This window comes from Lepus europaeus, chromosome X, assembly GCF_033115175.1.
Source record: "Lepus europaeus isolate LE1 chromosome X, mLepTim1.pri, whole genome shotgun sequence".
Taxonomy (NCBI): domain Eukaryota; kingdom Metazoa; phylum Chordata; class Mammalia; order Lagomorpha; family Leporidae; genus Lepus; species Lepus europaeus.
In genome coordinates, this window is record NC_084850.1 from 71,729,254 (window position 1) to 71,744,368 (window position 15,115).

At 37.0% G+C, this 15,115-nt stretch overlaps 1 protein-coding gene across 3 annotated transcripts in view; it reads left to right on the plus strand.

Moving 5' to 3' along the window:
• The first annotated feature begins 4,684 nt into the window (after positions 1-4,684).
• Positions 4,685-15,115, plus strand: part of KLHL4 (kelch like family member 4) — a 123,136-nt gene continuing 112,705 nt past the window's right edge. For all 3 annotated transcript variants that reach the window (XM_062183467.1, XM_062183468.1, XM_062183466.1), the window contains exon 1: positions 4,685-5,106. In XM_062183467.1, the coding sequence (XP_062039451.1) occupies positions 4,685-5,106 (422 nt within the window). The remainder of the gene's footprint in view (positions 5,107-15,115) is intronic.

A 15,115-nucleotide genomic window follows, 5' to 3' on the forward strand; every position in this document is an offset into this window, starting at 1 on the left:
TTCACTACGTTATTTGACCTCTTTTTGCAGAGGACTTTGACCAGAAGTCAGCATTAGTATTTTTTTTTTTACCCTTTCCAACATTTTTGTACTGATTTTCAATACAGGGATATAACAAAAGATATTTTAAAATTATGTGTTTAGCATACAAGCTTTTGCAATCACATATTGTTTTTGTTTTACCATTTTAGTGCTGCTCAATATGGCTCACACCAAGTGAATCATTCCACCTCAAGGCTATGATAGATTGTTGATGTGTTGCTTTTAATACATGGAAGTCTATGCATTAGTGTATGTTATTTTTAAGTGGTGTAATCAGATAATGATGGGAAAGAAAGAAAACAAAATATGTCGAAATACATGTGAATAATGTTAATGCTATAGTGCAGTAGCAGCTGACTGATTTGATTTGCTGGCCAGGTTTTTGCTGAGAATATATCAAGAGAGTCAATGGTTGTCAGGTTACCCTGAATATTCAACAGGTTTGCAGTCTACTTGTATAATCAGGAATTAGCTGGGCAACTATTTTAGCTACTTAGCTATTCTGCTTTTTTTTTTCATTTTAAAATTTTTGCATTCACTGAGAAAAAATATTCATGCGATAACAAATTCAATTATAATTTACTATTCACTTATTCTACATAGGCTAAATATTAGGTGCAAGGTAGATAATATGACAAAAGGAAATGGTGATTAAGACTTTTTTTTTTTTTTCCCCCACAGGCAGAGTTAGAGAGAGAGAGACAGAGAGAAAGGTCTTCCTTTTGCCGTTGGTTCACCCCACAAGTGGCCGCTACGGCCAGTGCACTGCGGCCGGCGCGCTGCACTGATCCGAAGGCAGGAGCCAGGTGCTTCTTCCTGGTCTCCCATGCGGGTGCAGGGCCCAAGGACCTGGGCGATCCTCCACTGCACTGCTGGGCCACAGCAGAGAGTTGGACTGGAAGAGGAGCAACCAGGACAGAACCGGAACCCCAACCGGGACTAGAACCCGGGGTGCGGGCGTCGCAGGTGGAGGATTAGCCTAGTGAGCCGCGGCACCTGCCAAGACATGACTTCTATCCTCACAATTATTTTTTTTTCATTTCTACTTCAGTTTGCCTAACTCTTTCTTGTATACTCATAAATTTAGACAGAACCCCAAAGCTTCATAAACTATAATTTCCTTTAAATTTCTTAGTCATTCTACATTTCTGTGTTCACAATCCAGGAAAATGGCCCTAGTTGTCATACTTTCATGAAGCACACACTTGGTAAATTTATTCAGAGCATTGTGCTAGCAAAATTTAGATTTTGACAGATATTAGTCATTCATCATCTTATTGCCAAGTGGACACAGGCAAATACACAATTATATCTAAATCATAACAAACTCAATAAATGTAGTAGAAAAACAAGCTTATTGACTCCTCATATCCCTTTATCTTTTTGTTTTTTAAGGGGAAGGGTTTACTGGGGGAAACCCAAGAGACCTGAGGGAAGGGTTGAAGGGAAAGAGGGAGAAGGAGAGCGTAAGAGATCAGGAGAGAGAGGGAAAGAGAGAAATCAAGAGACAGAGAAAGAGTGAGAAAGACAGAGAGAGCCACGCGTATCCCTTATCTTTTGAACTCTTTATTTAGTGGATCCATTAAGCCTTTGATTATAATGTAAATTTAAAATGCACAGGCTTTGTGGCAGAATGGATTACTGAAACACAGACATCCTATGTGTACCCTGGTTCGAGTCCTGGATGCTTCACTTCCAATCCAGCTCCTTGCTAATGGCCTGGGAAAGCAGTGAAAGAGGGCCTCAGGTGCTTGGGTCCCAGCATTCATGTAGGAGATCTGGAAGTAGCTCCTGGCTTAGGAATGGCCCAGCCCTGGCTGTAGTGGCCATTTGGGGATGAACCAGCAGATGGAAGACCTCTTTCTGTTTCTCCCTCTCTCATTCTGTAACTCTGACTTTCAAATAAATTTTTCAAAAAAAAATTCTATTTGAAAAAAATAATAAATTACATATTAAATTAAATAATTAATATTTCTTTAAATAATAAAACCCAATGAGGTATTATTTAAAGCTACTTAGATGGCCAATTCAGTACTGCTTTTTGTTACTACTACATATTATTTACACATCTATCAGAACATTTCATTCACTCTATCTAATATTTACCACTTGCTTCATCTATATCCATTATTGAATTGTAGATGCAGTGAGTCTAAAACACAAAACCTGACTCCAAGCAGTTTCCCTGGAATGTTACCTATTTAAGTAGTAGGAAGGCAATTCATGTTTAGTTGCCAATACTCACTGACATATCTGGAGCTTATGAGAGGAGCCATTTGAGGGTTTCCTCAATTATTTACAAGCTAAATATGGACAACACACTCACCAAAGAGAAAAGGTTATAAGTGTAAAAACTGGGTTTAAAGAACCTGCTGGAAAAAATAGATGGAAAGTTGTATGTGGGAATATCCTATTTGTAACTCATATAAAATTCAATTATATATCCATCAGTGTGTGTTTAATAACTTCCAAGTATGAGAAAAACCTAGAAATTAGTGAAGGTTCTCTAGAGAAATAGAACTATGGGATGTGTATGAGAGAGGCAGAGAGAGAGAAGGAGATTATAAGGAATTAGCTTACTCTTTTCATTTGATTATTGTTTATAGGCCTTGACTCCCTTCCTACTGGAGTATGGTGTTTTTACTTTTTATTTGTTGAGTTCTTTATTTAGTAAGGTCATTAAGCCATTGACTGTAATGCATGTTAAAAATATGCCATCTAAACAACACTGTTTTAAAAAGAAAAAGAAAATGAACTAGCTCATGTGATTATTGAGACTGAGAAGCCAGCAGGCCAGAGACCCAGGAAAGCCCATGGTATAGGTCCAGCCTGAATTCTAGGAGGCTTTAGACCCAAGAAGAGGCGATGTTTCAGTTCAAGTCTGAAGGCCAGAAAAAAAGCCCACATTCCAGTTTGAAGGCAGTCAGGGAGGAGGAATTCCCTGTTAGTCACAGGAGGATCAGCCTTCTGCCTATTCAGCCATTCAACTGATTGGATGAATCCCACCAAATCAGGAAGGGAATCTGCTTTACTCAAGGTATCAATTAAAATTCAAGCTCATCAAAACCATCCTCATAGAAACACCCAGAATTATCTTGTACCCCCTAGCCTGGTCTAGTTGACACAGAAATTAAGCATAACATAGAAAAATAAGACAGGAAAGAATTTATATTAAAAAAAAAATCCTGGAGATAAAAGTGCCTTCCAAAACATAGAGATTCATTTCATTCAATTTCTCATTTATTTCTAGACCCATTGTGTGCTGGTGCTGGTGGAAACCTAGAAATCTGCTCAGCCTCTTCACATTGTATATGAAGAAACTGAGATTCGAGAAGAAAAGTGACCTGTGTAAGGTCACACAGCTGATTAACCATAAAACCAGAAGCATACAAATTCCATATTCTTTCTAAGGATACTCTAATAAAGTTTCCCACTTATGACCAGTATGCATGGCATTGAGAGTTGGATGAAATTCAAACAGTGCCAAGACTGCATTGGTAGATGAATTTCTGATACATGCGAGTCTGTTGTAGAAACATTTACTTCTGTACAAAGTCGTGCATTCAGATCTCGAAATACCTGGGGCACCGTTATTACCGAGCAGTATGATCATTTGGAGTGAGTTCAAAACATGCCCTGTTGCATCCTCTCATAAGGATTTCTGAGCAATGAAAATAAACCTTTAACACTGCTTGTGGAAATAAAGGGCATGATAAGGAAGTGTTTGTACTGGCTTGGAGCCAGAATGGACTGCTCATTGTTAAGCTTTGGTCACTGAGGAGACATCTCTTTTAATCTAACCAGCTTAGAAATGCACTGCTCTTTTCATATGTAGGCATAAAACATCATTACTACATTCTCTAGAGGGGCGTGTGTGTGTGTGTGTGTGTGCATGATTATGAATAACCAACACTTTCTTATGTTTCTGAAATTGTTCAGTTTTTCATGCAAAATTTTGTATAGAGACATCCACATTTTCAGAAGAGTTTTGGATGTAATTAATTACAACACATCAGTGTGGAGGAACTGATGACAAGATGGTTTTCCTTAATGAATTACTCTCAAAATTTCCATAAGAAGGATCCCCAACTAGAGCATAATGAATTCCCCTGTCTCTTAGGACAAAGCGGCACAATTTTAGAAGTAGGCTACGGTGAAATGAACCTGGCAGGGGGCGGCGGTGTGAAGGGAGAGAAGCTGGAAGGAAGTGAGTTTCAACATCCCGCTTCTACTCACTTGCCTGGCTTTCAGCTGTGGCTCCTGTACTTCAGGACTGAGGACGGTGGGCTAGATTGTTGCAAGCCCCGGCGGGAGGGCTGCGAGCCTGAGATCAAGCAGCTGGAGTGTGTTGTGGTAGCTGCTTTCCTGTGCTAAGCTGATTTACTTGTTTAAGGTCTGACCTCATCATCCTGTCAGTATGGGTTCCCACCTACACGGTTAGCGACAGCTTTCTGCTTCAGCTGGAAGGCTAGAAGTATTCACAGTGTTCCGTAGGCAGCGGGGGAGGGGAGAGAAAGCAAGCAAGACTGCTCTCCGGGCACTTGTGCTTTTGTTAGTTCTACGAAGAGGCAGAGAAACAAGAGATAACAAAGGCTCCGTTTCCTTTCTGTGAGAGAAGGCTTTTGTCTTGCCTCCTGCTAGGATGTCAGTGTCCGGCAAGAAAGAGTTTGATGTGAAACAGATCCTCAGGCTACGCTGGAGGTGGTTCAGTCATCCTTCTCAAGGCTCGCCCAGCACTGGAAGCTGCCTTCAGCAGGAAGGATATGAGCATAGAGGGACCCCGGTTCAGGGCAGGTTGAAGAACCACTCTCGGGACAGAAACGGACTAAAGAAAAGCAGCAGTCCTGTCCACCACAATATACTGGCACCAGTGCCAGGACCGGCTCCTGCCCATCAAAGAGCCCTTCAGAATTGGCACCACCAAAACCTTCTAGAACATCTTCAAGCAAATGAAGATACTCCTAAAGCAGTTACAGGAGAGAATTTGTTCAAAGAAGCTTATGAAAAACGCTCACAAGATTTGGAGATGATGGCTGATGACAACATAGAAGATTCTTCAGCAAGGTAGGAGTTTTAGTCGTATACTGAAAGCCGTATAGCCTAGGGCAACTTATCCTCGAAAATACTGTCTCACTTAGAGTTTAAATAGAAAGTGCTGTAATAAACTCCGAATTTGTATACAGCCAATCAGGGACTCCAAGGAACCCTCTTCTCTAAGCCTCTAAAGGAAAACCGAAATAATATATGTGTTTTGATAATTGATGGGAATTATTTTGGGGGTGCTGAGTTCTTCTCCTAGTCCATCCCCATTCAGTTAAGAATTGTTTCAGTTCTAAGATATGTTAATTGTGATTAGCAATGTTCTGCAAATATCCTCTGTGGCTGAAAATGTTCAGATAGCTGCAATTCTTTGTATAAGTGTCGTGAGTCGTACAGAACTCTTTCTGACTTTGTGAGTTAGGCCAACTGTGACAAAATCAAAGTGCGACTGCTCAGCACATCCTTGTCTATTCCTTAGTTCATAGTTGCCATGTGGACTTTTGAAACTATGCTGTATTGATATGAGAATATAGAACAGCTTCCTTTGACATTTGAGATTGCTTGCAACAAATCAGGAAACTATTCTACATAAAATAAGAAATAAAATGTTTCTTACAGCAATAAGATCCTAAAGTAGAAAATGGAACATAACAGCTATTTCAGGACATTAAAATGGAATAAAAAGTGGCAATATATTGTAGTTTGGGTAAAGCTTATTAAACATTGGATTTTATCTTTACTCTTGTGTCCACTGGTATTGTTGGAGGGGAAGAAACTTATGTTCTGCTCTCTTATATTGTCAAATATAACTTAGCCTAGTGAATCTTTACTTCTCTGGCTTTTTTCTTTTCGACTATATTCTCAAAATGCTTCAGGTACAATTGAAAATCTTCTTAATGTAATTAAATAGTAGAAATGGCACAGGAAAGGAAATATTTTTGATATGTTTCAAATCATACAATAGTTGACAGGAAATTATGCTAAATTATTTGGAAACCTGGGTATTTGGCATACTGTGTCTTTCTAGGGGACAGAAACATTTGCCTCTTGACATAAGTTTTCCCAGTATGTCCTCCTTGTCTTACTGCCATAAGCTCAAACCATAATATAAAAGCAACATAACCACATCATGGCAAAAGATGACTCAATTCTGCAAAATGATGTCTTTATAGAACCCATCTGTCTTGAACTTTATGTAAACGTGAAGATTTTGTGAATGACTTTGAGTGTAATATAAATTGTCCATAATATAGACTTAAGAATAAGTATGTATTTGTGAATTTTTATACACATTTTGCTATCTCCTAGGGAAATGCTATGTATCTCTTGTGATTGAAAGTTGCATTTGGTATACCTAACAGGATTCTCAAATAGCAGGCAGGCCATACTTCTAGATTTAGCAGATTTTTAAATTCTCTTTTCTCACCATGAGCAACAGTTTTTAAAAGTGCTGAAGTTTGCCATTAATAAATACTTTTAACTCTGCTGTAAATTACCTACTGTACTCTTCTAACAAACGTCTTTGAGAATCTGTGAATGAAATTTATAGCACATGTATATTTACAATTAATTAGATGATAAAAGAAAATGCTGGATAAAACATCAAATTTAAAAATGTTACCAAGCAAATTTTAAGAAATATATTTCTCTTTTGTTTTGATTTCATGCTTGACTTTTTTCACTTTCTAAATAAATGTTCTATTAATTGTCCTACCTAGGGTTTCTGTGGAAAGTTAATGACTTCTTAAAATAAGTACAGGAAGTGGTTTTATTGATATGCTAAGGATACGTAAGGCAGAAAGAAAGGGGTTCATTGAATATGTTATTAAGTGAAATGTGGTGGTTTGCTACCCTTTCATTGTCCATTCTAAATCTCCATATCTTGGTCAAGGAAAATTCGAGGAGTTTTCTGACATCTTGTTTCTCTAACATTTCTCTTCTCCAGTAACATTGGGGAGTACAAGGAATGGATCTGGATAAGTTGGCAGTAGCCTGTTATCCCTTCACTATAACACCTGTGGTTTTACAAAAAGGAAAACTGTGGTCAATATGGAGAATTATCAAACCAGTGCAAGGTGAACTCTGACATTCAGGGTAAAGTAAGGGTCTTTAGGCCACTCCACTTTCTACAAATATTACAGACAATGAATAGAGAAAGGACCAAATTAACAAACATACATCTAACAGAAAAACTCACTATTTGTCTTAAAAAGAATACTGAAACCAATATTAAAAGCATAATAATATCTTCCTTTGAGGATTTAAAATGCAAATATACTCCTGTGTAATTGAATTATGTGTGTGCAATGCATTTAAAAACAGCTCTGTATCATGATTCCATGCTGTGAGTATGTACATCAATATGTCTAGTATCAGAAACTTGGGCTCACTGATAGTTTCACTATTGTCCTAATTATCTACTAACTGCATCTTTACATCCCCATAACTACCTTACTTAAGAATCCTTTATTGCAGTCATAACATTCAAGATACAGAATATTTAATAATGTGTATGATTCCTACATAATAGAATATTTAGTCATGAAATCATATATATAAATATTTGAAATTTCTCATAAATAAATGAATGCATAAGGACACAAGTGGATGTCACATTTTTAATATTAGTTAAGATTTTGCTAAACATCATTTGCTAAAACAGACTCATTTCCTCACTGTGTTTGAAGACATAAAATAAAATGCAAATGACTTGTTTATGGGTCCAGAACATAGCCTAGTATAAAATTAAAGGTTAACATAGTTGTTTAGTTTGAAGAAATTGAAAGGAATGGGGAACTCTTGCTCATCCTACCTGTTGGGGCTGTAAGTTTTGGCAGAACCTAGTAACTGCGCTGATACGTGATTCTGTGTGTGTTTGCTAGACACATGGTTAGACGACACTCAAAATTCCCACTGCACTTGAGTCCTTTCCAATTTTAAAGTGAAATTTGCCTGGAAAGAAATGCAGCTGTCACTGTGTATGTTGATATTCCAAAGAAAGGAGAATTGGATGAATAAGACTTAGAATTCACTAATTCATTCCAGAAATACTGAGCACCATTGTGTGCCAGGAACTCTTCTAGGTATCAGTGGTAAAACAAGATCAAATCAGAGAAGCTGTTTTCATGGAATACACATTCTACTGGGGAGAGAGATGCAATAAAATGAACTAAAGCTACAATGTTATATAGCTATAAATCATATGAATAAAAATTGGAGGAGAAGAGATTGATGGAAAGGGTGCTCCTTCAGATAGGGAAGACTTTTCTGGAGAAGTAATCTTAGAGCAGAGATTTAAATGAAATGAAGGAAGAAGCCAAAATGTCTGACTCAAGAATTTGAAGCAAATGAGAGCTTACTGTTCCTGTGCACAAGGTGACCTTAGCCACCATCCATGGTTTTCTATACAAATTAATGTCATAAGTCCCAGCACAGTCTATTGATTAATGTTCAAAACATCCTTTAACATAACTGATGGAGTAAAAAAAATATGTCCTGCCTTGTTGTTCATTATAACAATTTTAGCATCACATGCATGGCCTGTGGTCACAGAGGTGACTTTCCACTCATCCTGTAACCATGGTGCCATTTTGTCCTCTGGGGAGCTGGCTATTCAGCTACTTGATCATACGCCTCATGGACAGGGGCCTATGCCCTTTGTGAAAACAGGCACATGACAGTATATTTGCTTTCTTAACCAAGCCATTCAGATAGGATCAAATGTACCGTGGGTCTTCATCCTCATTGCACACCCATCTGTGATATGGAATCTGCTTGGGAAATATTTATTCATAAGGGAAATCCTGAATCCAAATGAGTGAAACTTATTTGAAGACACTCTCTCTCATACATTGGAAAGTGAACTCTGTGGATATTTTCAAGGAGCTATTTGCAGAAAGAAAGAACAGCAATTTCAAGGGCCCTGAGATGGTAGTGAGTTTGATATGTTCAAACACAAGGGAGGATAGTACATCTGGAGTAGAGTGCTCAATAGACAGAGTGGTAGGAGATGACTTTGGAAAGGTAACAATAATGAGACAACAGCATTACAGCATTAAAAGTAAGAAGAATCTTTTGATAAATACTGTGCCAGGCATGAAGCACTTTCCATGTATTTTCTCATGCTGCCAAGGAAAATCTTTAATGTGAAAATGGCATTCACAGCTACAGTTCATATTTATCCAGATATTATTTTGTTGGATGTCTGTTTGTTGCTTATCTTTATCCTAGGCAAAGAATAGTATTGTTTTCTAAAGTTCAGAGCTAGGCTTGCTTCACTTCACTTTACACTGCATTATTCATTAGAGACTGCTACTGCAAAGGAAAGAACAAGAAATAGACTACAGTTTTATGGTTGTTTATAGAAAGATTAAGATGAAAATATAGTTTAAAATGGTTGAAAAATGCAAATTTACAAAAGATTTTCATTTGATTTACTAAATTTAAAGCATATAAACAAATAATTTATATTTAATGCAATGATTCCTAGCCTTTTCAGAATTAGAATCTCTGTTGTTTGATTTCAATTTGTTGTTACTTCTGGCCTCATTCCTGAGAGTGAGATATCATAGTCCTCATGTCTCATTCCTGAGAATGTGGTATTGCATACCAATTGACAACAGCATCTATTAGGATACATTTGATGGATGAAAAATTGGGACTTTCTTCTATATATAGCAATCTGGTGATACTTTCGGGCCACATTTCTTTAAAATGTTTGTGGAAAATGGAATTAAAATATGAGTTTATGTAGATGCAAATAATTTTTCATATTTTCAGAAATTTTTTTCATTCAAAGGATTCATATTTTAATTCTTTGCCATGAACATTTTAAAGTATCACTTCACTTCTACATGTGGATATAAAAATAAAGGACTAAAATATGTTGTGCTTTAAAATATGACTCCAAGGATAATGTAGTAATTATATTTAGCTGTTGCAAATTGTACAACTACTCAATCACTTAATATGCAAGTTTGAAAATTATTTCTTAGACTTGAATGTTTTTTTTTCTGACCCCTGTAAGAATTCTGCCCCTTAATGCTAACCTTGTTGATGACTTTCTCATGACTTCATAAGTGAAAATAGTTGCATCCTTTTATAAGCTAGATATACACACATATGTTTATGTTTATGTTTATATATATATGTGTGTATATATTGATTGTGTGCCTGTATATTGGTGTGAAATTCTTGTATTTCAAGAAGGGAAACCAGGGGCCTGTGATGTAGTGTAGTGAGTTAAGCGGCAGCCTGCAATGTCAGCGTGCCATATTGAAGTGCTATTTTGAATCTCAGCTGATCTACTTTCCATCCATCTCTTTGCTATTACATCTGGATAGCAGAGGAAGTTGGCCCAAGTACTTGGGTCCCTTTTATCCGTCTGAAGTTCCAGGCTCTTGGCTATGGCCAGGTACAGCCCTGGCTGTTGTGGCCATTTGAAGAGTGGAGCAGCTGATGGAAGATCTCTCTCTTCTCTCTCTCTCCCTTTCCTCCTCAAATTAGTTATTTTAAAAAATAAAGAAGGGAAATCAAAATTAAGGGAGATGATTGTGAAACACTGGATCTTCCACAAAAAGCCTTTATCCTAAATACAATATTCTGCGATATGTACCTGGGACATGTTGTAGTGTCAAAAAATAAGACTTGCTTAAAAATGCGGTGGAGACAAGTCAAAGGGACACAGGAACCAACTGAAAAATTCTCCTAATGGTCAAAAATGGAACAATTTGAACAACACAGTGATATTGGATTATAAAGCAAAGTGTAAAATAAGTATGCAGGATTTCATACTGTTATAGACAGATGATTGAATAAATGAGAAAAAAGACAAACCTGCTGTGCAGAAAAATTTCAAATAATTTATGTAGGTACTCTGCTCTCAAGAAGTAGGAGCAGAATACTGAACTCTAAGAGTGGGCTGCACATAATGACTTCTTTCTGAAATGTGAGCTCTGCATGGCAAGGGGACAGGAAGATGTATATTTACACTGTTAATGGAGAAATCTGATATCAGAAGTGTTTATTTACATCAATAGCATGTACACCTGTTTTGATGTGATGAGAATAGTATTATAAATCTGTCTTCTTGCTCCCCCAAGCCCATTATCCCAATATTATTGTGAGAAAAAGATAAGTTTAAATATAGGAACATTTGACAAAATAGCTGGTCAGTAATCCTGAAACTAGCAGTGTTGTCAAAAATCAAAGAAATTCTGAGAAATTATTGCAACTAAGTAGAACCCAAGGAGACATGATGAATAGTTGTAAGGTGGAACAGAAAGGGGAAAACTGAGGAAATATGAATAAAGATAGACTTTTGCTAGTAATCATGTGTCAGTGTTGATTACTTAATTGTAACATTTACCATACCAATATAAGATGTTAGGAAGGAAGGACCTGGACGTAAACTGTATGGGGACTGAATATACTATCATTAAATTATCATAGGTTTTCTGTTTCAGAAGTATATAATATTTAAGCAAGAGCTATCTTAGTAAGTCGATTTCTCAAATCAACAATAGAGGACCATCCGATTGGGAAAACTGGATATTAGTTCTTGATTGTTTTGTGTTTTTTTGGCAACTAGTTAAAAGATTACCAAGTCAAAATCAATGGGGTGTTACATTCTCCAAATATATAAATGCTATATACTGTCAACAAGCTAATATCTTACAGGGAATTCTAGGGAAGTTAGCTGAAGTTATGGTAATACTTAGTGACCACATATGATGTTAAGTCATATTCAGATGGCATGTGAGATTGTTATTTGATGAACACTAACTTTAATAACCTAACAACTACCAACTTCATAGTAGGGTTTAACAGAAAAATCATTGCTTTACACTTGATCTTAGCCAAAAGGCCGAGAAGCAATGAGAAAAATCATTGCTTTAAAAAACACTTTATTTGAGAGTGGAGTAGAGAGAAGGCACTCCCATTGCTGATTCATTTCCCAAATGCCTGCAACAGATAGCCCTGGGCCAGGCTGAAACTGGGAGCTAGGAACTCAATCCAAGTCTCTCATGGAGGTGACAAGGATCCAAATACTTGAGCCATTACTCGCAGCCTTCCATGGTATACATCAGTTGAAAACTGGAATCAGGAGCAGAGCTGAAACTTGGACCCAGGCACTCTGATATGAGATATGGGTGCCTTTAAGCCAAATGCCTGACTTTCTTTCTTTTATAATCACTGAGAAAAACCCAGATCCTAATAAAGTATCATATTTATTGGAATTTTCTTTCTTTCTTTCTTTTTTTATAGTCTATTTATTTATTCATCCATTCATTTCTGTAGAATAACACTAGGTGTTGCTTCCTCATGTATATTAATACAGCTGTGGTTGTCCCAACATTTGTTTGCTCTATTCTTTTCCAGAGAATAGGTAAGTCTTTTTCTTTTTCTTTTTTCTTTTTTTTTTTTTGGTATTTTTTAGAAAGATTTATTTTATTTAGTTGAAAAGCAGAGTTAGAGAGAGAGAGAGAGAGAGAGAGAGAGAGAGAGAGAGAAAGAGATCTTTCATCTACTGGTTCACTCCTCAAATAACTGCAGCGACCAGAGCTGGGCCAGGCCGAAGCCAGAAGCTAGGAGCGTCATCTGGATCTCCCACATGGGTGCATGGGCCCAAGGAATTTGTCCATCTTCCACTGCTTTCCCAGGCACGTTAGCAGGGAGCTGGATCAGAAGTGGAGTAACCTCTGCCCATATGGCATGCTAAGCGTTGCAGGCAGTTGTTTAATCCATTATGCCACAGGCTGTCTTGTTTATGGTATTTCTTCTAGAACTATTTTTTACATCTATTTCCATTTTTTTTTTTGCCTTTTATTTAATGAATACAAACTTCATGCATTTCTTAAGTTGGAATATAGTGATTCTTCACACCATGCCTGCCCTCCCACCCCCGTTCCCACCCCTCTTGGCATTTTCAAATGATTTATCAAGTCCTTGATAAAGCAAACATGAATACACAGCCTGCAACTCCTTTTTTTATTTCTTTACATTGCTTTCTATGGATTGTTATATGTGACAAGCTTCCATCTATAAATCTTTGTTTTCCCTTACTAAATGAAATATATAGCCACTGAGCACATTTCATTTGTGATGATTGAGTTCTGTTCAGATAATTTCACTAAACAGAATGGAAAACGTGCAGCCATAATAATTGGAAATATTTTGTAAATAGACTTAAAAGAACTACCTAAGAAAAGATGACTGGAAGTGAAGAAATCTAAATCAAAAAATGTTCAGTTATTTGGTGTTTTAGGATGGAATAGGTATTCTTGAAATGTTACACAAAATCAATACATAAGAGTTTACTCTGGGGTCCAGCATTGTGACAGCGGGTAAAGCTGCTGCCTGCATTACTGCCATCCCATATGTGTGCCAGTTTGTGTTCCAACTGTACCATTTTCGATCCAGCTCCTTGCTAATGCTCCTAGGAAAGCAGCAGAAGATGGCCCAAGTGCTTGGGCCCCTGCACCCACATGGGAGACCCGGGTGAAGATCCTGGCTCCTGGCTCTTGGCTTCGGCCTGGCCCAGCCCTGGCTTTTGCTCCCATTTGGGGAGTGAACCCATGGTAGAGGATTTCGCTGTCCCTCTCTTTCTCTTTGTAACTCAACCTTTCAAGTAAAATAAATAAATCTTTTTTAAAAAAGACTTTACTATGGAAACACTGTAAGATAGATATATATCCTCAATTACTATATAGTCATCATTATTTGTGCTGAAACACAGCAATATTGATGAGATGTTTATTATTCAGGAGTGAATGCAGAGTTCTTTGTTACTCCTAATTAACTTTTCTTAGCCAGTCACTATCAGTCACAGGGACTTATCCCTTGTGTGCTTTTGAATGCTACTATACAGCATGTATCTCTTGCCCTCTTCACCCTGTCTATTGCTATTGATTCCTCAGGAGACATATTAAACACCTTGCAATGTTTTTCAGTAGGTCTTTAATTTAAGCAATTGGTTCTTGGTAATGCCCCCTGCTACCTTACTAAATGGAAGCTCTGTTAAATCTCTTGTCTAGCTTTTCCCTAGAAAACCTGACTTCTGTCAGCACTGTGGGATTCAAGTGTCCTTTATCTCCATATCTATAACAACACTAATAAACAGCTGCATGAGGAACAGATTGTCACATGAAATTTGAAGCAACACAGCTATTTAATTTCGTTTTAAGTCTGTTGTATTAATCAACAAGCCAGCTGCTTAACTAAGGAGTTGGTGTTCTTTTGTATTTTCCTCCATTCAAGAAGTGTTAGTCCTACTTACCTGTATTATGCTTTCCTAGGCACCCTAAAGAATAAATAGGTAAATAACACATGCCCGTTACCACTATAGGCTCCCAGTGTAGCTAACGAAATGAATTGCATTCAGTTGAAAACCTTCATGGCCACAGAAAAGCACTGATTTATCAGAAAGTTTTAAGTTGTTTACTCATTGAGCCATGTAGACATCCAAAAGAATGAAAGTATCCTCTGGCCATGGACATCTTGTAGGAAAAATTTATGGAGGATGTATGATTTGATACAGATATGATTTTGAGATAGATATGGGGCAAAATGAAATCTAGGTAGAAAGATAAGTTCAAAATGCCTTTCTCTGAAAAAAAAAAAAAAAAAGGCAGTGCAGCCTGGATAGTTAAGGTGTACTAGAATGGGATATTTTAGTTCTGCTAAAGTGAATAATACATATTGGAGAACAGCAGAAAATTAGACTGAAAAGGAAGTCAGGGCTAAATTGTGGTGATTTCTTAAAATACAAAATAGGGACTTTGTTTTTTATTTTAGAAGTTAGGGGTTTTTAATCCGTAAGAAATTTCTGAAATATTTTTATGAATATATATTTTTATTAAGGGATTCTATTCACTTTTCTTAGATTCTCAAAAAGTTCCATTCACAAAAAGACATGAGTACAATGAAAAGTTAGTGAGAGCTACCAAACTATGAAGTAAAATAATAATAATAAAAAAACCACAAAAATTGTCACTAAACTTCCTGAGCAGCAGAAATAAATAATCCGAAATTT